Here is a 23804-nt window from a genome sequence, read left to right on the forward strand (position 1 = left end):
TGATGCACGGCTTGTCCTCGTTCCTGCTGTCGAAGAGGTGTTGGTGCCAGTCGGGAGATTTTCGGTTGTCTGCCCACAAGGACGACACGGCCTTTCCGAGCCCTCGGCGCTTTGCAGAATCCATTGACGCTGGGCAACTTGACGTGTCTCGAGCATTGGGCCCTGGGTTCTTCTCTCGGACTCCCGCTAGCCAGCCCATGATCCCTGCCGCAGAATTTAAAAAAGATGTGGAGAGAGCGGTTCGTTCTGGGACTAAGAAGGGCGAGCTAGCGACGAAAGAAGGAAAAAAGAAAGAAGGGAAAAGGGAAAAGGGAAAAAAGAATACAGTGTGTAGAGTAGTATCTTATGTACGCTTGTCGGGAAAAAGGCGCATAATACATAAGATACATAGTAAAATGCATCGGCCGGGTGCAAGCAGTCTGTTCCGTCTCACGGCGCAAGAGCACTGTACCTCGTTTTTTTATCTATTTATCTATTTATCTATTTATCTTCTTTCTTGCTGTGGTGCCAGCTGGACGAATCGGGCTGTCCCCTTTTCTGTCTGTTCTGCTCAGGTGCCGATCGCGCACAGAAGACGACGGCGCAAATCTGCATCTCGCTCGCACTGCCACCCTTCTTTGTCTTAGGGGCTACATATCTTACCAGACTGCATGAGCACCAGTGGCAAGAGCACAACTGTTCTTGCCAGCACCGCGTCCACTGACCGGCTGCATCGCCGCACACGATCGATGCCGTCATGCGGTGATGACTACGGGAGAGGAGGCCGTTCTTGCGCCTGTGCCCCATGTGCTTGTGCTCCGGCGCCTCGGCCCTCAGCCTCCCGTGAGCAGTCTCGTGCCATTGTACGGAGTACTTCGTACTTGGTACTCATGTTCAAACTACATAGTACGAGTACACAGTGTCTCGCTCCCTCTTCCGTTCTTCCCAAGCACCCGCACTCGTGCGCACCCTATTTTGCGGGATGCGACGGCCAGTACGAAAAAGGCATGGTACCATGCTGTAAGCGAGGGGAAAGGAGCAATGATGTGCAGTTCGGAAACAAGCCAGCGGTCCTGTCATCAAGCACACGCCCACGGCCGCGTACGACGTACAAGTACTCCATACGAGAGCTCACAGAGTATAGGTACATGTAAGATACGTCGTATACACACACTCCAATCCATCTCGTCTGTGGGGAGGTTAAGGCTGGCTGGATGTCTGCATGAACACCTGTTTCTTCCTTGGTGCCGTCATTCGGGCCCGGCAAGCCGCGGAGCCAGCCGACGCCATGGCCTGACCGACAACGTACCAGACAAGGATCCGCCGGCCGGCTTGCGGTGCTTGTCTGTATTGTGCAGCAAGAGGGAAAAAAGAAAGAAAAAGAAAAAAAGGGAGAAAGTGGAAAGAAAGGAATGAGAGAGAGGACCCGCACAGAGACACCCAGGAGCGGCTCGTCGTATGCATGCTGCAGCAGTGGAGCAGCCCCCCCTCGGACTGCTGGAGGAGGGGGGCCAGGGGACCGGAACCCGATGGTGTCGAGCCATGCTCAAGCGCGAGTGTACCTCGTGCGTGTACGAGTACTCCGTACGTTGCGTATCCCACATGTGATATACAGTAGCAGCGGTCCATATGTTCTGCACTACGTGTATGTACGAGTACGAGCATGTACGCGTGTGCCATGTAAGATACGATACCATCTCGCCTACCTGTTCCTCCAGATGCCTCTGGGCGTCTGCCACTGCCTGTCGGCAGCAGGCTCGTTGCACTGCAATTGTGTCAATAACAAAGATGAGATGCATCGTCATTGCCAAGAGAGCTGATGCAAACCGGTCTGTCTGTCCGGGCGAAATGTTCAGCAAAACTAAGATAAAGCGGCGTGATAAAAATAGGAATAAAAATAAAGCAATGCTCCGTACGACGTAGCAGCCATGATGAACCCAACCCTTTCACACACCCCCGTCCCCACCAACAAAAAAAAGAGGGCCGGCCCCGAAACATGCGCTGTCAGACGCCGCTACTACGGAGTATGTATCTTACTATTGCGTCCACCGATACTCTTTTTGGGAATGCTTTCCTGCTGCCGCGCTTCCGAACTATCATGATCAAGACCTCACAATTGCAAGATGTGTAATATTCGTATGCAGATCCGTGCGTGGTGTGTGAGCGAAGACCGAGGCAGGGGATGCGAGCTGGAACCAAGGAACCAGATAAGCAGGGAACCAGACAATCACACAACCGGGCAATCACATACATAGTACAGAGTACTCCGCACTCCGTACTATGTAGTCGTATCTTACTATGTAGAGCTGGCCAGCCGGTGTCGTCCCGCTCTGGCTGCAAGCCACAGGCTCGCTGAGAGCCTGTGCCAGAACCGGCTTGACGATCGAGAGACGGCTGAGAAGCGAATGACACCAAGAACAAGGCGATGGCACCTTAGGGGGAGTGCCATGTAGAATAAAGCCGGCAAATGCATACTCGTACTCCGTGCTCCGTCCAGGTGCGATGGCATCCTTGCTGCTTATGGAGTACGGAGTGCGGTAGCGTGCTTTTTGTTCCTTGTTACTCGTGGTTTCATGCGTGCATATATGCACATGGTCCCAATGCAATGTGCAGCCAGAGCTATACTGTATGAGCAGACAGCCGGACGGAGATGCCCGTTTTATTACGACGCGAGAGAGGAGAGGGCAATACTAAAACCGAAATGATGTGGCCGCCCAGTCCGCCGAAGGATCGCATTGCATGCGCACCAGCACGAGCTCCCAAATGAAATATAAAAAGCAAAGAGCGAAAGAGGGAGACGAGCCAGCGAGCAGGGATCGGGACACGGAGCTGGGGTCTGGAAGCTGGGACCTGGGACCAGGGACCTGGAACCTTGGGTTGGGGGGTCGAGAGCATCGACCGTTCTGAAAGCAACGAGGCGTTTGCAGATACAAGCAGGCGTGGTCGTGAAGACAAGAAAACGTACGAGTCGTCATGGGCGTGTTGCGCGCCTTGCTGTCTTTGGTTCGGTAAAGACTGCTCGGTACGATGCGCGAGGGTAACCAAGAAAGCCGTCGTTGGGAGCACGGCAAGTTTCTTCCGTGCTCTTGACGACCGACAGAGTGGGGGCAGCCCAGAAGGAGAAGAAGGACGATCCGAAGCAAAGCAAGCCACGAAAAAAAAGGGAAAAAAAGAAAAAAAAGAAAGACGGCTCGGAAAAGGAGCCGAACTCGGAAAAGGAGCCGAACTCGCCGGATGCTGAAGCAGCGGCCGGCGGCAACGATCCGAAAGAACGGGGGGAAAAGTGTGGATTGAACAGGACGGACTCGTATCTTACGAGCCTTGCGCATCTTACGAGCGACGATGGTGCTCGCTTCTTCTTTTTTTTCTTTTTTTTCTTTAAAAAAAAAAAAAAAAAACTCCGTACTCTTTCCAGGCTCACCTTTCCATCGCCCACCCCTGTCTCCTCTCCCTGCTCTCTCTCTGCACTCCTGCGCTCGCTTCTGCATCGCGCCTTTTCGTCCTGCATCTCCCCTTCTGCTGCCTCTCCATGGGCTCCTTCCTGGTGGACCACGGCTACGTCCGGGGCGGGGAGGGTGTGGCGCCCTGTTCTCGCTGCTACTGCGACCGTGTACTCGTACTCCTACTTCGTACTACATACATACCCGTAGTCGTGCTCGAGGGACGAACACGTACATACATAGTAGTACTATGTAAGATACGCCGCTGGCTGCTAGCCGGCTCTTGTCGCTCGGGCCGGGCTGGACTACTGTGCAAATCTCGGACTGTTGATTGTCTTTCCTCTCTCCCCTTCCCGGCCTCTCGTTTTCGGAGGTTCTTCTAAAGCGACGGCAAAGGAGCCTAGCGTGGGGCCCCTCTCTTTCTCTTATCTACAGGGGCGCCGTAGTATTAAATGTGCATGCAGGCCTGTCTGTAGCGACCGGCCCCTCTGTATCTCACGGTTCTTGTCAAATCCTCCGTATGGTCGTTTTTTACTCCTCGTCTCTTACTAGACATGTACAAGTACGGAGGTGCTAGCAAGCCCTATTCTGCCGTCTTCCGGACCCTCTCCGGCTCTGACAGGGATTGGGGAGAGACTGGGATCCAGAGGGTGTGCTCCGGACGTCGTAGGTGCCATGCTGCGCTGTGCTGCAGCGCCCAGCCATCGAAGAGCAGGCTATGTCTTGCTAAACAAGCCCGCTAAGCTGGCGGCCATGGCTGCCAGAACGGGACCAATCGCATCTCTTCCCGCCCCAAAAGAGCGCTAAGCCAGGACACGACACAGGGCCGAAAGCCTCACCTTGCCCTCCGAGACAGACGAAAAAGAGCAAGAGAGGCAAGAGAGAGGGCCGCCCAGCGAAGAAGAAGCAAAGACGAGAATGAAAAGATGGGAGAAAAGGGCCAGCACATCTTTAGATTCGGTCGCTCAGCCGCAGTGTCACTCGGCCGCCAGAGGCAGGACAACTTTCTCGGTCAGGGACCAACAATTTCTTCACGTGGAAGCCGCGCCGCTATCTCTGGCCTGTGCCTCGCTCTCTCGTCTTCGTCTCTCCCTCAGGACGACAGACGAGGCGTTGTCGGTCGCTCTGGCCCAGCCTCTTTCCCCTCTTTTCGGCCTTTCGTCGTTTTCCCCTTTTCTTCCCTGCTTCGTCTTCTCCGTCACATGTCTCTTTTCCTTCTTTCTTCCTTTCTGCTTTTCTCTCCTCTCCTTTCCCTTCTAGCTCCTCGGCCCCAAGACGGTGTCTCAGCTCTAGCCTACGCACTACCTGACGTTGCTTCTCTTTATATAACGGAGGGAAAATGTCCGTCCTGTGTGACAGCATCCCTTCCCCCGTCCCATCAGGCCATTTCCAGTCCCAGCATCAGCGTCTGGCATCGACTCCCCATCCTCTCTCTACGTCGTATATTCCTCTTGCCGATCACTCGAGACCACTCGTCTACGCTCAGCTGCTCTTGCACCGCATACTCGTCTCCTTCCCCTTACTCATGTTCATTTCCCATTTTCCCATTTCCCATTTTGCCCGCCTATCGCTCTGTATTCTTTTCTTTTTCCCCTTGCTCGTACTCATTCGTATGCATCACCCCTGTATTATCGCCACACCGAGCCTACACAACTCTGTGTCAACATCTGCATCCGGCTCTCTGGCCTCTCCCCTCCCGGGAACGGGAAGTTAATTTAAAATTAAACTGCCCACCCAGTCTGACTGGCCCGGCTACATAGTACGTTCAGCCTCTCCAAGAATGGCTCATCGCTTGTCTCCAATGTGCCCGTCTGGCAGAAAAGGCGCTCTGTAAACGGCTGAGGAGGCTTTGTGTGCTGCCGCCAGGATGATGTGCTGGATCCTTTGCTCTGCCCATATTTGCAGAATACGAGTGCCCGCCAGGAGCTGTTGAGCTCATCTCGGGCGACGACAAATGGCCAGTAGTCAGCACAGAACGGCGAAACGGAGTATGTGTTTCAAAGGGGCGGCGCACCATCCCCTCGTCAGGGGATCTCGGCCCTAGGGAACGCCATGACGCTGTCTGTGTGTCTTCTCTCTCCACACGCATGTGTCGGTAAATAGTTTCTTGGAGACTTTGCATCATTGTCCCCCCTGTTCTCTGGGCTAAGCGCCCCATAGGACGGAGAGCCTGTGTGCTCACTAAGCGATTGCTCGTACACAGTACTCCGTACATACTCCGTTAAGGCAGACAGGCCGGCCGCATGGGAGGGTAGCATGGCGAGAGAGAGCACGGACCCAGCCGATGGCGAGGTATAATGCCCACCACCCCGGCCAGCTAAGAACAGGCCGAGAGACGGCCGACTGCCAGATAAGCCTGGAAGTCTCCATACATGGCAGAGCTGAGGCACATGGTCCTCCTCTTAGTCTGTTTTGTGAGACCAGATCAAACGACGAAAGTGACCGTCTGAAGGGAGAAGGCAGAGCCGACCGGGGCGGACGGGAGGACAGGCAAGAGAGCAACTGGAGCCGTGCTGCTATGATATCGGTGTACGACGTACTCTGTAGTCTCGTCGAACACAGCTGTGTGCAGGCACATGGGTAACCACACCCGGGCCAGGCAGGCATGCATCTTGGGCTGAGGCACAGAGAGCGAGCACACCCTCTCGATGAGAGAACCTCTCGATGAGAGAACCCGTCCGACCGTGTCGTCTTTCTGGCTGCTACATAGTATCGCTGTTGGGTCTGCCGTGCGACGACCGGTCGGCTGTCCCCCTCGACGAGTCTGTTTCGCATTCTCACAGTGGCCCCGCACACACAGGCTGTCGCTCTCTCTCGCCGAGGGCCCTGCTTCACATTGGCCAGCCTGGGGCGAATATGTGCGGGTAACCAGGGTGGCTACATAGTAAGATAGAAAAGGGGGTGTGCCCGAGAAAGTGACGGGTCATGTTGCCCAGGGAGTGCTCACCTCGTGCTGTTGGTCGCCTGCCTCGCATTGAGAAACCAAGATGGGGGCTATTGGAAGCCGCACCATCGTCATCTCCCGGTGCCGTTCCAAACAGCAGGATGCCATGTACACCGTCGAGGAGGCAATCTGTCAGACGCGCGTTTCCAGGGAAAAGGTCAAGGACAGGCAACGATAACCGTGCTTGCAGGGCCAGGCTGCAGCCGGTTACATGGAGTGAACGGCTGGCTGTGATAGAGTATCTTACAACCGGTGAGGCTCCCTTGCGAGTTTCATGATTTACGTCTATTCTAATTGTGGACATCCCTGCCCGAGCTTGAGCTTGAACCATCTCAGCAACGCAAGGAGGCGAGAGGCGTTGAATGAACGGGGGAGCTGTTGTTTCCATGCTGCCAACGACTGTTGGTTCTCGTCCCTCACTCGGTCCGTCCTAGCCTCCTCTGCGGCCTCCTCTGCGACACTGGCTGCTGCTATTCTTATACCAACATGCCACATGTCGATGGTCACATCTCGTGTCCGATCTGCAACGAGACCTGTTACAGGGAGCCGGAGGGACGGTGGGGGGTCTTGGCAAGAGGCAGATGCGAGAAACAGCGCAGCCGGCCGGCAGGCAAGTAAGCCGAGCTGTCGTTTCGTCCATTCGTCCAGTTCCGGGGGGTTCGTTTTCCCCTTTTCTTTCATCTGGGCAGATTGCACGTACAAGCTCTCGCACCGGTGCGTTCTTTCTCTTCTTGGCTTGGGCAAGGAGTGGGGCTGATGTGTCAGCCGCGCGGCGGCGCCTGCAGAGCCTTTCGGTGGTGGAGATAAAAGTCGAGATTTTCAGTCGGTTATCGCCGAGCAGCGAAGGCTGGCGGGTGGGCGCGGCTGGCTGGCCCGCACGAGCGCTGGTAGAAAAGATGAGGCGAGAGGCGAGAGGCAACAGGAGCTGGCCGGAAGAGGAAGGAGCAAGCAGGGACGAGGACAGCAGACCAGACCGCCTTCCTGCCCACGATCACGGCTAAAAAGTTTGTGCTCTGATCCAAACGCAAGACTTCATCCAGCTTCACGACCCGATCTCGACCCAGCTCAAGACACAAAGCACAGCCCCAAACAGCCACAATGTGTCGCTCGCCCCTCCACCCGCTTCTGCAGGCGCTGCCCAAATGCGAGCACCACATGCACGTCGAGGGTTCGCTCTCGCCCGAGCTGCTCTTCACGCTGGCCAAGCGCAACAACGTGACGCTGCCCGAGGATCCGGCCTTTGCGTCGGTCGAGGCGCTGTATGCCCGCTACGACCAGTTCTCCTGTTTGGACGATGTGAGTTTGTAGTCGATTGTCTCTTGCCTCTTGCCTCTGGCTCTCTCGCTCACAGCCCAGTTCCTGCACTACTACTACATCGGCATGAGCGTGCTCGTCACGGCTGCCGACTTTGAGACGCTCGCGCTGGCTTACTTTGAGCGGGCACACTCGACGCGCGTGCGCCACGCCGAGATCTTCTTCGACCCGCAGGCCCATCTGGAGCGCGGCGTGGCCCTGTCCGAGGTCGTGGCCGGCTTGGACGCTGCCAGCCGGGTGGCTGAATCGCGCTGGGGCCTCACCAGCCTGCTGATTCCCTGTCTGCTGCGTCATCTTCCGGTCGAGGACAGCGGTCGGGTGGCCGAGTCGTTGCGGCCGTATTGGCCCTCGACCGCAGCACCGGCCGACAGCACGCCGCTCGCTGGTCTCGGCCTCTGCTCGTCGGAACGGGACCGTCCCCCGACTCTCTGGTCCGACATCTACGCCGACACGCGCAAGGCCGGTCTCGCTACCCGCTTCACAGCCCATGCCGGCGAGGAGGGTCCGGCCGAATACGTCTCCCTCGCGCTCGACCATCTCGCCGTCGAGCGCATTGACCACGGCAATGCTGCTGCCCAAGACCCCGAGCTCATGGCCCGTCTTGCTCGCGATCGCGTCATGCTCACCGTCTGCCCCCTCTCCAACGTCCGGCTGCGCGTCGCTCCTAGTGTCGCCCATGTGCCTATTCGCACCTTTCTCGATGCCGGCGTTGCCTTCTCTGTCAACTCCGACGATCCCGCCTATTTTGGCGGCTACATCCAGGAGAACTACTGCGCCGTCCAGGATGCCCACATCCTCGAGCCCAAGCACTGGGAGATTATTGTGCGCAATGCCGTCACCGGCAGCTGGTGCGATGACGATCGCAAGGCTGTCCTGCTCGCCGAGATCGACTCCGTCTTTGGCCACTGGCACAACGGCACTCTGGCCGTCGAGGCTTGAGAGAACAGAATCGCCCAAAACACACAACACAACACATTCAACATGCTTTACTAGTCGGATACCTTCTGCTTCTTGTATAACAATAGCGATATAGAACTGCCCGTAGGATCACAACATAGAAACAACTTAGAAATAGACACAAGTCTCAACTACTCCTCTGTGACCCCCGTCAGTCCCCCCACAATGCCCTGCATCCGTCGTCCCAACAGATCGTCTGAGCTGGCCAGCTTCACCAGCTCTCTGTCGCCGTTGCTGCTGCTGCTGCCTCCTCGTGGTCTCGCCGTTTTCCCTCGCTTCTTCTTTGTCGAAGCGCTACCGGCATTCGTCCCCTCCACCAACGTCGTCGAACTCTCCCGGAACGGCTGCTCCTCTTCCGGAGCTGGTGATCCTCCGCCATTGCTGTTGTCCGTCTTGGCCGGTCCCTTGGCCTTGGTCATGCGCATCATCTCGAGCGGGCCCTCGTCGTCTCCGCTCGACTCTGTCTTTGCGTGCGTGCCGCTGCCGTTTCCACCTGTGACGTTCGGAACTGTCTGCACCGTTTCCACCTGCCCTGTCTGTCCTGCCTTTTCTACCTTTCCTGCCTTGTCTCCCCTTTCCGCATGGACGCGGCCACGTCCGCGTCCGCGTCCACGGACTGCCGACAGACCCGAGCTGGCCCGTCTTGTCTCTGCGTGCTTAAACACGTCCTCGATCCAGTGAGCTGTCCGCTCAAACCATCCTCTGGCTGGCGGGTAGATGGCCGGAAATTGCAGAAATCCGTGGCTCACACCGGGCACCAGCACAACCTCAGCCACGTCGCGATCGTCAAAGCCCATCTTGGCCAGCACGTCTGCGTCCGACTCGCGGTACTCGAGCCGCCGTCCGCCTGACGCACAGAGCGCCGCCTGGATCCGCCGTAGTCGTCCCGCAAAGATCACCGTGTCGTCCACCAACGGATCGCGCTCGCCCGTCAGAAAGTATGTCTTGGGAAACCGCGCCAGCAGCAGGTCTGGCGCCAGGATCGGCGACAGCAGGTAGTCTCGCGCAAAGTCTGGCCGGCTGTGTGGTCCCACGTACAGAATGATCATTGCCCGCATCATCTCCGGCGTCAGCACCCGGTCGTTGAAGTACGAGATCGTCGACGACGTCGTCAGCCGCGTCTGCAAAGCCGGCGCTGGCACCGGTCCTGCCACCAACAGTGTCGACTCCATCGGTGTGATCGGCTGCACCCCTCCAGAGGTCGATGAGGCGTCACCTCGGGGTGTGCGTGGCCGCGCCTGCAATGTCTTTCCAAACTTCGCCATGTTGACATGTGAATACGCCGGCTTGGGTCTCCGCGCATCTTCTCCCTGAGACTGTGCTTTCTCCTCATCATCCTCCGAACTGTCATCGTCATCGCCGTCGCTACCGTCGGCCTCCGCCCTCGCCATGCTCGTCATGACTAATGCTTCGTCGCCAGACTCGTGCGGTGTCCCTGCGATGTCGTTGTATTGGCTGGTCTTGCGGCGGATCACATTCTTGTTCGTCGCCCGCATGCGTCTGTCCTGGATAAGGGCCATCTGCTCGTCCGACATCCAGCTGCCAATGTTCATGTCCAGGGCCGGATACGTCAAGATCAATCCCTCGGGAAGCGGAAGCTGTTGTTGGTCCTGCTCCTGCTCCTGTCCATTGCCTGCATCCTTTCTTTCATGCATCGACAGGAGTGTCGGCGCAGATTGCGCTATCATCAGCGTCGTCGCCGTCGCCAAATTGCCCCCAGCACTGTCGCCCGACATTACGATATGCGCAGGTTCCTTGCCAGCCATTCCAATGCAACGACCACGCGTGTTGACCAGCGTCGAATATACATCATAGCACTCGTACAGCGCATAAGGAAACGGGTGCTCCGGTGCTTTTCTGTAATCCAGACTCAAGACCGGAAGCCCCGTATGGACGGCCCAGGTGAAGAGTCGGTCGTCGTTGCAGCGCGGATCCATGGCAACAAAGCCCCCGCCAGGAATGTCGAGGATGACACGGTTTATACCAGATGCCCGCAGGTGGTCGATCGACCCGTCGTAGTAGAGCCAGGCCATCACCGGCTGATCCTTGTAGTCGCTTGTCGCCGGCCGGGGAATGCGGATGTATCGTGGTGGCCAGCGCGTCAGCCGAGGCCGCGTGAGGCCCTGGATAAAGTTCAGGTACGGTGTTGTTCCCTTGTTCCAGCTGACACGAAGGTGCTCCACCGTCAGGTTGCCGCGCACCTTGCGCACCTTTTCGTCGGCCTGCTCGGCTGCCACGAGGTAGAAGCCCGAGAAGACAATTCCGGCAATATCACGCAGCCAGCGGGAGCGTATCTTCATCGCCGTCCAGAAACCGGCGTCCAGCGCTGTCAAGACCCACGTCGCGCGGAAAAAGGTCGCATCGTACATGTTTGACAAAGGGTCGGGGCTCGCGAGGCCAACAAGAGTGCTGAAGTTGCGGGCCGTGTAAAGGTACGTCATCGTGAGCACGACCATTTGCCAGGCCGTCAACTTCTTCGAGAGGAGCCGGGAGAGTGTTCGTGTGCCCAGAGGGCCATTCTTGTTGCCACTGCCACGGTTGGAATCAGCAGACCGCGAGAACAGCACATACACATCGCAAGACGCAGCACACTTACCGCGCGAGATATGTCAGCCAAAAAACCAGCACGGCCAGTACTTGGAGCCGGCGCGACTTGACCGACGGTCGACCCAGAACGTGATCAAGCATGGTGACGGTAAGCCACAAGGGAGTAACAGGACGGGTTTCAGTAGCGCCCTAGGCCTGATGCACTGTTCGCGCAAGCACAAACGCATATATTGTTGAGTCTCTAGTTTCCTTGCTTGGCGAACTCAGGTGTCTTAGGTGCAAGTGCAGATACTGGTGCAAATACTAAGTCAGTCAAGAAGCCAGCAAGAACAAATTGCTAGAGCGAAGATCCTGTGATGGACCCTCCAGCCTGTCATCCATGTAAGACAATTCTTTCGAGGTCATGGGAGGCGGACCAATTCCGGTTGGCGATCTATTTGACATGTGAAAGCTGCTTTACCGGTAATACAATAAGCGCATGCTGCCGCTAGATGCTGTGCGGGGGTGGTCCACAGTGTCCGTCTTTCGAAAGCTCGGTCATGATTGATAAATGCACCAGTTGTGAGAGAAAGCCCTAGAGAGGCCAGGACCTATGCGATAGATGAAGAAACGGTTACTGCAAAGTGGACGCGCCCAAAGTACATGCAGGAATTTGGGCCGAAACGGGAATAAATCGTAGAAGCTACAAGAGACCACAGGAATTCACATGCAAAAGGGAGCAGCACAATATCCAATTGGACACAGGCAAAATCGTATAGATTGGCACTGCGCTAACCAAAAATAAGCAACATAAGACATAAGCGTCGTATGGAACCCTATCCCTGAACGGCCGTTTCAACTCGTGATGGCTGATGTCGTAATTTGGCAAATTTAGCAGACAGCATGGGTTTTGCCCGTCTTCCCTTGGAGCGAGTGCTTTTCTTTCTATAGGCCAGAGACGGCCGGTCAGCATAACGCTTCTCGCAAATAAAGCCACAGGCATATTAGGAAGGGGACCAACGCGGAACTTTGGATGGTTGTGCACGGAGTGGCTACCAGCCGTGTGGTGCTTTTGGACAAATTCGTCGATCTTGCGGAGCGTCGCTTTGTCCATCTCGTCCAGATACGTCATGCTCAGCTTGACGTCAGCAATCAGCGAGTCACATCGGTTCCAGGTGAAGTCTTCGCGGACGACAACACGGAGCATCTTCAAGCCATTCGTGTGGGGAGCCATGGTGTAAGCAGGCACCACCCAGCCGCGAACGCGCAGCTGGTGGGCGAGAGCAAACTCGTCGTATTCTCGGGTTTTGCTGGGCGAAAGACGGAAGGCAACGAGAGGCAGCCCTTCACCCGACTTCTTGGACATGATCACGAAACCGAGGGCCTGGAGCGAGTCTGAGAGGTAGTCGGCAGTGCGTGTCAGATTGGACATAATAGCACGGTATCCGTGCTTGCCCAGCCGGATGAACTGGTAGTATTGCCCGATAACCTGCGAAGCACCCTTGCTGAAGTTGAGCGTGAACGAAGCCTGGTCGGCGCCAAGATAGTTGATGTTGAACACCAGCTCCTGAGGGAGGTACTCGGCGGAACGCCACACAACCCAACCGACACCAGGGTACACAAGTCCGTACTAAAAGGCGTGTTAGGGTGAAAGATGGTGCTCGGTATCATGCTTAAACGCACCTTGTGGCCCGAGACGTTGATGGAAACGACGCGCTCCAGCCGGAAGTCCCATTCGAGGCCGGGGACAACAAAGGGAGCAACGAAGCCGCCGCTAGCAGCATCGACATGGATGGGAGTGTCCAAACCGCGCTCGATCAACAGGTCATTGACTGCCTTCACATCCTCGTATTCGCCTGTGTAGGTAGTGCCGAGAATGCAGCAGATTCCGATGGTGTTCTCGTCGACCAGGTCAACGACCTGCACTGGGTCAATCACATAGCGATCCTCTGAGCAGTAGACGAGCTTCTCGTCAATTTCAAAGTAGCGGGTGGCCTTCTCCCAGCACACCTGCACGGCAGACGACATGACGAGGTTTGGCTTCTCGTAAGACTTGCCCTCGGCAATGCGCTTGTTCTTCCAGCGCCGCTTCATGGCCAGAACACCCAGCATAATTGCCTCGGAGCTTCCAACCGTAGAAGTGCCGATAGAACCTCCCTCGGTGGTGCTTCCGACAGGCGCATTGAAGAGGCGACCGATCATAGAGACGCAGCGGTTCTGGATATCCGCGGACTGGGGGTACTCCTCATAGTCGATAAAGTTCTTGGAAAAGGACTCAGTCATAAGCTTCTCGGCTTCGTCCTCCTACACAAGTAACGTCAGTATAAGTAACACCCGTCTTGACTGTCAATCAGAGTTGACGAACCATGTACGTGGTGACGAAAGACGCCAGGCTAAAAAAATAAAAAAATATTGTTAGCTATTGAAAAGTAATTGGAGGCTGTTGCCATAAGAAGAACGGCTTACTTGAGCATGGGGTTACCGTCCAGGCTGAGATCATCTTTGATCATGCGATACGCGACCTATGTAGGGAATTCGTGAGTACTCTGTAGACTTGAGTCCAGCTACGGGGGAACTTACCTCCTTAGGCATCTCAGTCTCTGCAAGTTCGTGCTGCTGCTTGTTAGAAACCCCAGACTATCGAAAATCCGGACGTAAATGGAGGAGAGGAAGGGTGACGCACTCGAGGCAGTTCGATCATGGCAAATCTGGAACCATAAACGGACGTGGTAAAACAGTCATCGTCATTGGCAAGTTGCAGGTGCGCCTTCTTCACTTCGCTGACGAGATCCTTCTCAGTGGTAGCATCTCTGTGCTTGATCTCGGTGAGGTGACCCATTTTGGCGGTAATAGCTTCTAACTGGAGAAGAAGAGAAGACGAGTTTTGTGAATTGCTGAAGAGCAAATTCTGGCTTGGTAGAGGCAAAGTATGTTTTGGTAATTGGGAGAGGCTGCTTTTATAACTGTTGAGGCTGAGTATGCTTTGGAGGGAGCTCAAGGTTAGCACAAGACACAGGACGGGACATGGATCTTGACAAGGATACAACTAGGCAGTTCTGAATAGCTCTGTTCTGCCCCCAACTACAGCTTCTGGAAGACATCTTTAGAATATCCCAGGGCAGGGTCCCTGGGCAGTCAACGCGGGGGTCAGGAACAGGGAGCCGGGCCCCTTTTCAATGGGGTGAGGGAGGCAAGAAGAAAAGCAGCTGTTGGGCGTTGGGGTAGGGAGGGGGGAGCATGGGGGTACAGAGATTGGTGAAAAAAGGGCAAAGCCTCACCGAGTATAGTTCTTCTTGCGGGAGAACAACAGGAGATGAGTGAATTAGATCGTGTGGTGAGAAATTGGTAAGTTGCAAAAGGCCAAGAGGACTGGGTTAATCTTCAAGTACGAGCAAAGAAGACGAGAGGACGAGGGATGGGGCCCAATTTGAAAGAAAATGACCAAGGAGGGAAGCTGCGAGGGAGGCGGGCAGCAGCAAAGCCAAGCACCACCACCGCCTACCTTACCCCAGTTCCTCAGGAGGGGCCGAGAAGATGTGGATACGCTTGGAGGGGCATTTGGTACAGCGTACGGAGTAGTGTTCAGCAGCACTACCACCGACAGTGACGACGCAGCTGCAGAGTGTACGAGATGTTCGACCGGGGTCCCACGAGCAGGGGCTTGTGCTGGCAAGCCCCACCACCAAAAGCTTGTCCTCCCAGTAGTGTGATGCTCGTGGACAGCACCCAATCAGGGCCGACAGGCTGAGCCCAAAGGCCAAATACGACACAACCCAACAGCATCCCACTCAACACGCGATTTCATGGGATTTCTCATTTCCGGCCCCCCAATACGAGTGCAATGATGCGAGGAGAAGGGAGAAACGAGGCAAATCGCATCCGCCAGGAGGCCCTCCACATGCATGCAGGATGTGCAGCTTCGAGACGTTGACCATGCTGGTCTGTGCTATGATGGATTTGGCTACCAATGAGGGCCCGATTGTACGGAGTACGGCAGACAGACCCAGTCGCTAAAGCCGTGGGGGTCGGTCTCGATTCCCGTGGCTGTGTCCTCCATCCGGACTGGCCCGACACTCGTGCAGGTGGGCAGCAAACGGTTTCTGAAGCCCTTTTCCCGTGTCGAAATGCCATCCATCCTGTGCCGTCTTTCTGACTACGTAACATCTGCAATGCAGCCTCGAAAAGACCAAAGGCCTGGAGGGTGATCCAGTAGCCGTTTGTCAGCAACGATCATGAATGCGGACAGCGATGTGGCCTTCTGAGAGCCACTTACGTCGTATGTAAGGCTAGGTGGAGACTTTGACCGCTCCGGCCTGTCCGAAGTTGGCTTTCGCGCATGCGCCGCGCGATTAGAGGCTCCACGGAACGACTTTGACCACTCAGGTCTTACCAGGTGTTTAACATGATGAAAAGGAAGCGATGTGTGTGCATTACGGGTACTCGTACAGAAACACAAAGGAGGTGTGTCTATGTAGACAATACGCCCTAGCCGAGGCTCTGCTGAATGCCTAAGACATTGCGTGTAAAGGATGGTCATGCAAGCAGTTGCCATTCAGTCGCCATGGAGTCGCCATCCGGATACCATCCGGTCGCTGTCCCCTCTCTGGCTGTGGCGCGCTCATGGCTAGACAATCGGATGACAATCCACCAAATCCTGGGGTATTGCGCGCAAATGCCTGTTCTAGCAGTTTTGGTAATATTTAGGGCTTGGGTCTCCATGTTGGGTAGCATGGGAGCTACGGTCCGGACTGCCTGCACCAACCATGCCAGCCAATCTGGAACTGCCGTGTTTTGGTACTCATTTATCCAGGATCATGTCTCGTTTCCAGCCTTCATTGGTACGAGTACACGGTGTTCTTTCTGGCTGCACGTGTCTCTTGCCTCGTTGCTTTGAAAACCTGATTCCCCTGCCTTATTACGTACGTTTAAACCAGAAATAGTTCTGCCAGGCTATGCGTCAGCCGTTGCCAAGACTGACAGGCCTCAAACATGCTGCAATAGTGTGCCCCCCCTTATAAAACACCAGCTGTATTGTTTACCAGACAATTCGTTGTGCAAGACACGCGTGTCGGTCTCCCGCCAAGTTCTCGTAAGATACCACGCCAATGTCCTTTTGGCGGTGCTTGCCTCAACCCAAACGGAGACCGAACACACCGTCTTGTGAAGGCATCATCATCGGGTGAGACTGTCGTGACTCTGCGAACATGTTGCTGTCGAGCCAGGAAACTTGTCGAAACGGTGTAGAGCGCGAGCAAGATGCTGTGTACTCCGTACGAATACGCGTTAAACTCCGGCTTGTATCATCTATCTGTGCATTTTCTTTCTCGGCCGAGAAACATCATTTCGCAGAAATGTATCTTCCTCTGTCCAGCGTTGTCGGAGTGGACAATCTAAACAGCTCAGACCCCACCGAAATTTTTGACTCACGCCTCCCTTATCGATAAGAAATTTCGGTCCATTGTCCTCTCTTGGTTGCAGTTGTCCCGGCCGTTTCCCCTTCCCCTCTGCCATTGTCAGTCGTCTATCCTATCCCAACCAGGTTTTCTGTTCTTCTCGACGATGGCCTGGCAGTGGTGCGCAAGAAGTGCAGTGAAGGGCACCCGGGCCCTGGCACTGGCTCCTACACGGCCAGTAGGCATTTCCCGAGCGCCGCTATCCGTTTCGGCGAGGCTCTTCGCCTCACAGGCTCCAGCAGCCGCTGTTGAGACCCATCAGGTTTGTCTCCAAGCTTTTGGCCAAACACAGACAGCTGTCTAACAGGTGCCCCTGCTCCAGACCTTCAATGGCGCGCACAGTGAGGACGTTGTCGCCCAGACGGCCCCCTTTATGCTGGCGACCTATTCACGACCGACAACGGTCTTCCAGCGCGGCTCCGGCTCATACCTGTGGGACCTCGAGGGCAAGCAGTATCTCGACTTCACGGGCGGCATCGCCGTCAATGCACTCGGCCACTGCGACCCCGGGGTCACGCGCGTGCTCGCCGAGCAGGCGGCCACGCTGATGCACGCCTCGAACCTGTACCACAATCCTTGGACGGGCGCGCTCTCGCGGCAGCTGATCGAGGAGACGCGAGCGTCGGGCGGCATGGCCAGCGCCGAGGCCACGGCCGTCTTCATTGCCAACTCGGGTAGCGAGGCCAACGAGGCGGCCATCAAGTTCGCCCGCAAGGTCGGCAAGACGCTCGACCCATCTGGCAAGAAGATCGAGATCGTCTCGTTTGCCGGCGCCTTCCACGGCCGCACTATGGGCAGCCTCTCGGCCACGCACAACCCCAAGTACCAGGCGCCCTTTGCGCCCATGGTGCCGGGCTTCCGCTGCGGCACCTACAACGACGCTGATGCGGCCGTGCTCGAGCAGCTGATCACCCCGGCCACCTGTGGCGTCATCGTCGAGCCGATCCAGGGCGAGGGCGGCGTGCACGTCGGGACCGACGCCTTCATGGTGGCCGTGGCCCAGCGTGCCCGCGAGGTCGGCGCCGTGCTGATCCATGACGAGATTCAGTGCGGCCTCGCTCGTACCGGCGGCACGCTCTGGGCCCACGCTCACCTGCCCGCTGAGGCTCATCCCGACGTCATCACCACCGCTAAGGCTCTCGGTAACGGCTTCCCCATTGCTGCTACCATCGTCAGCGCCACCGTCGCCGATGCCATGAAGGTCGGCGACCACGGCACTACCTATGGCGGCAACCCGCTTGCCTGTCGCGTTGCCCATCACGTCCTCACCCGCCTCAGCGAGCCCGCCCTGCAGGCCAGCGTCGTCGCCAAGGGCGCCGTCTTCGTGCGTGGCCTCCAGCAGCTGCGCGAACGCTTCCCCAATGTCATCACCGAGATTCGCGGCCGCGGCCTCATCCTTGGCGCCCAGCTCACCCGCGATCCCAACCCCATCGTCGATGCTGCTCGCGCCCATGGCCTGCTCGTCATCACGGCCGGCAAAAACACCTTGCGGTTTGTCCCCAGCTTGACCGTTTCCGAGGCCGAGATCCAGGAAGGCCTTGGCCTGCTGGCAAAGGCCATTGAAGAGACCAAGTAGTAGACACTGACGACATCACGCGTCCTCTCTCTTTAACCCTGTTTCTTTTTGGAATCTAGAATCGCTGGCCAGATGGGAGTCACGGGAGACGGCTCATGCTGTTCGAAAAGTTCAAGGGATACCTCTCGGCGTGTTTTCAACGTTGTTACGTAGCTTTCATTTAACCATGACACCCTTCCAATCTGTTGATGTCCAGCTTTGTCTGTCCTCAGTTATTCTCGTATATTTACCCACCTGTCTGCCCACTTTTGACATTCTTAGTCAGTGGACCACGCGTTCTGCAATCCCGACGGCTCCAGACGTGGGCCATTGCTGTCCTGGTGATTGTTGGCATCTTCCCTGGCCTCATCGGTGCCATCCACGTCATCCACGTCATCCGTATAAGCCTCCGCAACGCGATCCTCCAGAAGAGGCCTGCGCACACCTTGCTGCTCACCGCTTCCGTGCGGGTGATAGCTGAAAGATGAGGCCGGCCACTCTCTGACGACGAGTGTGAGAACCTGAAAGAGCGCCACGACCACGACCACCGCCAGATCCACGCCTGCTCGTCGTTGCACTGTCTGCATCCAGGGCACACGGCACGCAGTCGTGCGGCCATACGATTGCGCACACGTGGTGCTTCCGCTTCCGTGCGGAAACGGCCATGCCCGGTCGACAACACTGTTGAAGCCGCAGCAGTTAAGCGCGTCCTGGATCCGCCGTAAAGCAGCGGCATCGTGTGCGCTGTACAGCTGCTGCCATGTTGTCTCAAGAGCACATCGAAGGGTGGGGGATGGCGAAGAAGAACTCGGAGACCCCCCAGCGATGTTGTTGACTATGAGTATCGCCGCTGTGGCCACTGTGATGATGCCCTGCAGGAACTGCAAGACGACTGGCAGGCTAGGGAGCTGAACGCTTCCATATTGCACGCTCGTCCATAGAAGGCTCTTCGTTCTGCTAGTTTGAGATCGACGTTGGCGGCTGAGGATAAGGTAGATTGCATTGGCAATAGCAGCAACGGGCAACGCGATCGTAAAAGCGGTCAACGTGGGTGCGATCGGGAGGGACAAAGACAACGAAGCAACATGCTCGTAACTGTGCAAGAAACGTCAGCGATGGGATGACAATAATCAAGGGAAGTTGGCTCACATGGCCACAGCAAGAATTCCGAAGGTGATCTGCCTCATTGTCAGCCAGGCACCAGCATAACCAGAGTATATTGTGTGGACATACCACCAGCGGTAAGATGAGAGCCAAAAGACTTGAGATGGCCATGTCAGAGATGTATCTGATTTCGCTTTTACTTTACACGTCGAAGGTGATGCCGGAAAGCTATCAAGAAAGGCCAGACAAATGCCTAATGTTTGTGTTGAGCTTCCTCTGTTTTTTGTTCGTTGGGCAGAAAGGCGGGGAAGCAAACGAGCAATGTTTGGTGTTGATTGCAACCCTCCATTGTACAAGGCTGTGTAGCATCAGAACAACTGTACAGTGGTCAAGCGGATTTACACCGTGGGTTGGTTCGCACAGCAACATACGACGACATAGTTGCAGAACTTAAAGAATCTTTTTGCGTTTTGCATTCCCCAATTCACTGAGCGTCCGCTATTGCTATTGACAAGATCAATCCTGCTTTTAACTCAATGTGCACCGATTTTATGCAACAAAGTGGAAGCCAAAGTTATACGTCGTAACCGTTTTGCCAAAAAAACGCCAATTGGAGCTGTAGGATGGGCTGCCAACTCATGCAATCGTCGTCGTATGGAGCGAGTTTGAGTCAGAGCGATATTCGAGCTCGTGCATTCGATGCGCGATGGTGACGAATCAACAAACGCTAAGAAGTAGTTCCTCACAACTATGCAAAGAGACATTACGCATGGCCTTGCAAGCGTGCGATAGGGAAGATGGACGTCCGAACTTCCATATTGAGGCTTTGCTCGAGGTAGCAAAAGCCGAGGCTAAAGGGATCATGAGTTAAGCAGAGTACTCGTAAGCATGCCCAGACATAAACGCCGACGGGTTCTGTTGAGGCGTTTGCTTGCTAGCTTGTGTTGACATGTAAAATCGAGCCGGAGATAAATAAGATATCTTACGACTGCGGCGGGAAATGTAAGTTCTCATCACGGACGCCATATACGGCCCCCACGAAGCTCCATACCCCATTTGAATACGGAAGACGCCGAATGGTTTTCAACCCGACGATCGATGCAGTCTCCACTTACTATGTGGTTAAAATCGACCACATTACGGAGACATAGCTTTACCTCTTGTTGGGCTTTATGCCAGCCTGCACAATATGGACTTTAGACCGATGCTGGAACAAGCTTTGAGAACAAAGGCCACCCTATATGAAGAAATCGAAAGTACCGTGATCATCCGCAGCAGGCGTGTCGCTTACGGAGTACTTCATAGTAAGATACGTCGTATGCATCTCGGGCTCTGCTCGAACCAGATACGGAAGCTGTTCCCCGGTCGTATGTCGTGGCAATGGCATTTCCGTCACAGGGACACTATTTTCATGGCCATGTTGTTCCGGTAGCCGAGAATGGTATGCTGACTTACCATACAAGCCAACAAATGGATAAACCCAGAGTCAAATGCTATGGCCGGCTATGCAAATTTGATTCCATAAAAACACATGTTAGAATAATACGCCGACGGGGTTGAGAAAGGCATACGCTGGGCCAATTAGAGGAGCTGGCTGACCAGCATTTGCTTGATGGTGGTTGGCCGAGCACCAAAGCTTTCCCCATACCTGAGTAATGCAAGCTGTATAATTGGTCAGATAAAGTAAGCTCTTGCCTCCCTGGCAGAGCTACAAAGCAAGGAACATCGGTAGAAGCGTGCTTTTTCACTGAAGGTTCTTTCTGTCGAGCAAGTATTAAATGCAGCCGGCGCGCCACCAGGCTTTGCTTTCTTTCTCTGGTTCATCACACTGGGAATGCCGGCACCCTCGTTATCAACTTTTCGCATCTTACCTCCACGAAATTAGTGCTGCATACTAGTGCACTTTTTCCGAAAACTTTCCCTATTCAGCCACATACTACAAATCTGAGGCATCTCGAGCGACAGTTCTCTGATTATCTTACGCAGACGACACAGCTACAGAACGTTCTTGTCAATCCGACTTTCCATACGCTATCACAACTATGTCTCCCACACCTTCTGCTTACGGCAGCATCGGCGAAGTGGAGCCTTTGATCGAGCGGCGATCGGATAGCAGCTTGACGCGTGTGTCGACGTTGTCTGGCAGTACCTCGCATTCGGAGCGGCACAGCGACAATGGTGATCTTATCCGCGACGTCATAATAGGCTTTGCAGATGGCCTGACGGTCCCCTTCGCCCTCACGGCAGGCTTATCCAGCCTTGGCGACACCCGCCTCGTCGTCATGGGCGGCTTGGCCGAGCTCTTCTCTGGAGCTATCAGCATGGGCCTTGGTGCCTACCTGGCTGCCTCTACCGAAAAGGAACATTACGAGAGCGAGGAGAAGCGGGAACGTGACGAGGTCGAGCGTATGCCGGACGAGGAGCGCCAAGAAATCTATGACATCCTTGCGCAGTACCACATCAGCCAAGAGGCTTCCGCGCCTCTTGTGAACGAGCTCTGCAAGAATCCAGAGATGTGGGTCCGCTTCATGATGGATTTTGAGCTGCGCCTGGAGAAGCCCAAGACAAGCCGCGCATGGTTGTCGGCAGTTACCATGGGCATGAGCTACTTTATCGGCGGGCTGATCCCCATGATCCCCTATTTCCTGATGGAGACCGCCATGCGCGCGCTGATGGTGTCCATCTGCATCACGGTTGTCATCCTGCTGATATTTGGCTACATCAAGACGGCGATTACGGTGCACAACAAGGTCGCCGGCTGCTGGGGCGCATTGCAGACGCTTGTGATTGGTGCGCTGGCTGCTGGTGCTGCATACGGCATCGTGCGCGCACTTGACTCCGGCCATTAGGAGTCGTGACCAAATTTATGAACGATACGACAAATCGCGGAGGGGCTCCGCTGGGAAGGTTTATGGAAAGGGAATAGGGCCGGCTGGGAAAGACATCACACATCAACAAAGATACAATAGATGAGATACGTTTCATCTCTGGATTTGGCGTTTTGGTAAGCGCTGTTAGGACTCACAGCGTATAGGGTTGCTCCTGTCTGAAAAGCACGGGCTGTATAATTTCTTTTTTTATAGAAGGGCTGGCGAAGGGCATGCTGGTTTTCCACAAAGTTGCAATTTTTTCTCGTGATATCTTCATGAACGGATAGGCGGCTGTTTCAGCTCAAATTATGGGTTAACTTATCTTGCTGACTCATATTCTCTTTATGTTCATATGTATGTATTGTGGGGAGTACTCCCTACTCCGTACAGCACCATACCCCTGAGACCGTTGTGTTCAGTTGGCAGCTAGAGACGCTAATTGCAGCTGTCACAAATTAATCACTCCGTACTCGTAGAGAAATGTGACGAAACATGGGTGGCCATCAGTCACCAGCACACCAGTACGAGCATTTGTTCTGTTGGGTGACGTTTACGGAGTACGAGCACCCGAGTAGAGAGATACGACGCAAGTGCAACACTGAAAAAAATGTCACCGACAATTCTGCAACGATGCAGGAGGGCGCTCACTCCGTACGGGGTACGTCGCAGACCTGCCAGATGGATGATAGCTCGATTCCCGTATAACTCGACGAGCTAATCTGGCGTACTTTTTGGCGAGCTATGTATCTTATCTTACTGCTCCGTAAGAATTGAAAAAAGACTGCTTTTTACAGAGTACATAGCCTTGTAAGACTGTACACCAGCCAACTAATAATAGATGCCCACTCATTTCATCGCTGTCAACGATAGATAGTCCAAGCGTACGGAGTACTATGTAAAGTGGTCGTGACAAGGCTACACGTACGGATACGGCGCTACTTATTTATTCCGATACTACGGAGCACTTTAGTTAGATGCCTGCCAGGTCTGGTTGGACGGAACAACGTGGCGTGTACCGTATATTCTGCCCCAAATTGAAGGCCATTTCCGCGCGAAGGACGGTATGTTAGTACTATAGATTACCGAACGACACCCAAACAAGTCGATAGTCCCTGGCCAAAGTACAGTTTAGTGCAGCCCCAGCTTTATCCCAAGCATGGCCAATCAGCAAACTTATCCCCTAATGAGGGGCGGGACGGCCAGGGTACCTGAAAAGGAAGGAAGGGGAAAGTGCGACATTGGGATGAGGGGGCAAGTATCTTACTTTCAAAAGGAAAGAACGGGCTGGGGGCTGGGCAGTAAAAAAGAACCAGAAGCTACGAGAGAAGATTCCTCAAATCGCACGTCTGGATCTCGAAACACAAAAACAGAACAGTCTATGCTTCGAACGTCTCCATCTGCAGCAGTTTCGGATTTCGCCTTCCCCGGGTCTCCGTGCCTGTGCCTGGAACTGTCCCTGCCTCTCCACCCCGGTTATTTTAATATTTGGAGCGGCGATCAGTTCGCACAATCACAAACAGAAAAACGCATTTTGACAATACCGCCCCTGAAGCGACGACGCGCGACGTTGCCCAACTAGGGAAAACACGAAAAAGCAGAATCTGCGGGCCACTCCCCGGCGCTCACCTTTTCGTGCTGCCAATAGGATTTATGTAGGTCCAA

The 23804-nt window shown here is 55.1% G+C and overlaps 6 protein-coding genes across 6 annotated transcripts; 3 read left to right on the forward strand and 3 right to left on the reverse strand.

Annotated features, from left to right (window-relative positions):
• Positions 1–7461: 7461 nt before the first annotated feature.
• Positions 7462–8616, forward strand: CMQ_6961 (adenosine deaminase; the record flags this gene model as incomplete). Its single annotated transcript, XM_014320647.1, has 2 exons — positions 7462–7659; positions 7720–8616. The coding sequence occupies 2 exons, from the start codon at positions 7462–7464 to the stop codon at positions 8614–8616; spliced, it is 1095 nt and encodes a 364-aa protein (XP_014176122.1).
• Positions 8617–8765: 149 nt separating this feature from the next.
• Positions 8766–11322, reverse strand: CMQ_6706 (hormone-sensitive lipase; the record flags this gene model as incomplete). The annotated part of the gene is made up of 2 exons (XM_014320392.1): positions 8766–11163; positions 11231–11322. 2 exons carry the CDS (start codon positions 11320–11322, stop codon positions 8766–8768), a joined length of 2490 nt encoding a protein of 829 aa, XP_014175867.1.
• A 729-nt stretch (positions 11323–12051) lies between these two features.
• On the reverse strand, positions 12052–13999 carry CMQ_6668 (glutamate decarboxylase; the record flags this gene model as incomplete). Its single annotated transcript, XM_014320354.1, has 7 exons — positions 12052–12105; positions 12182–12790; positions 12844–13464; positions 13526–13553; positions 13627–13682; positions 13741–13773; positions 13844–13999. 7 exons carry the CDS (start codon positions 13997–13999, stop codon positions 12052–12054), a joined length of 1557 nt encoding a protein of 518 aa, XP_014175829.1.
• Positions 14000–16719: 2720 nt separating this feature from the next.
• Positions 16720–18189, forward strand: CMQ_6607 (acetylornithine aminotransferase; the record flags this gene model as incomplete). Its single annotated transcript, XM_014320293.1, has 2 exons — positions 16720–16875; positions 16936–18189. 2 exons carry the CDS (start codon positions 16720–16722, stop codon positions 18187–18189), a joined length of 1410 nt encoding a protein of 469 aa, XP_014175768.1.
• Positions 18190–18446: 257 nt separating this feature from the next.
• Positions 18447–19443, reverse strand: CMQ_6717 (tetraspanin tsp3; the record flags this gene model as incomplete). Its single annotated transcript, XM_014320403.1, has 3 exons — positions 18447–19263; positions 19318–19346; positions 19402–19443. 3 exons carry the CDS (start codon positions 19441–19443, stop codon positions 18447–18449), a joined length of 888 nt encoding a protein of 295 aa, XP_014175878.1.
• A 1871-nt stretch (positions 19444–21314) lies between these two features.
• Positions 21315–22121, forward strand: CMQ_6842 (vacuolar iron transporter; the record flags this gene model as incomplete). The annotated part of the gene is made up of 1 exon (XM_014320528.1): positions 21315–22121. The coding sequence occupies one exon, from the start codon at positions 21315–21317 to the stop codon at positions 22119–22121; it is 807 nt and encodes a 268-aa protein (XP_014176003.1).
• Positions 22122–23804: the final 1683 nt, after the last annotated feature.

The sequence above is a fragment of the Grosmannia clavigera genome (assembly GCF_000143105.1).
Source record: "Grosmannia clavigera kw1407 unplaced genomic scaffold GCSC_108, whole genome shotgun sequence".
NCBI classification, from domain to species: Eukaryota; Fungi; Ascomycota; class Sordariomycetes; order Ophiostomatales; family Ophiostomataceae; genus Leptographium; species Leptographium clavigerum.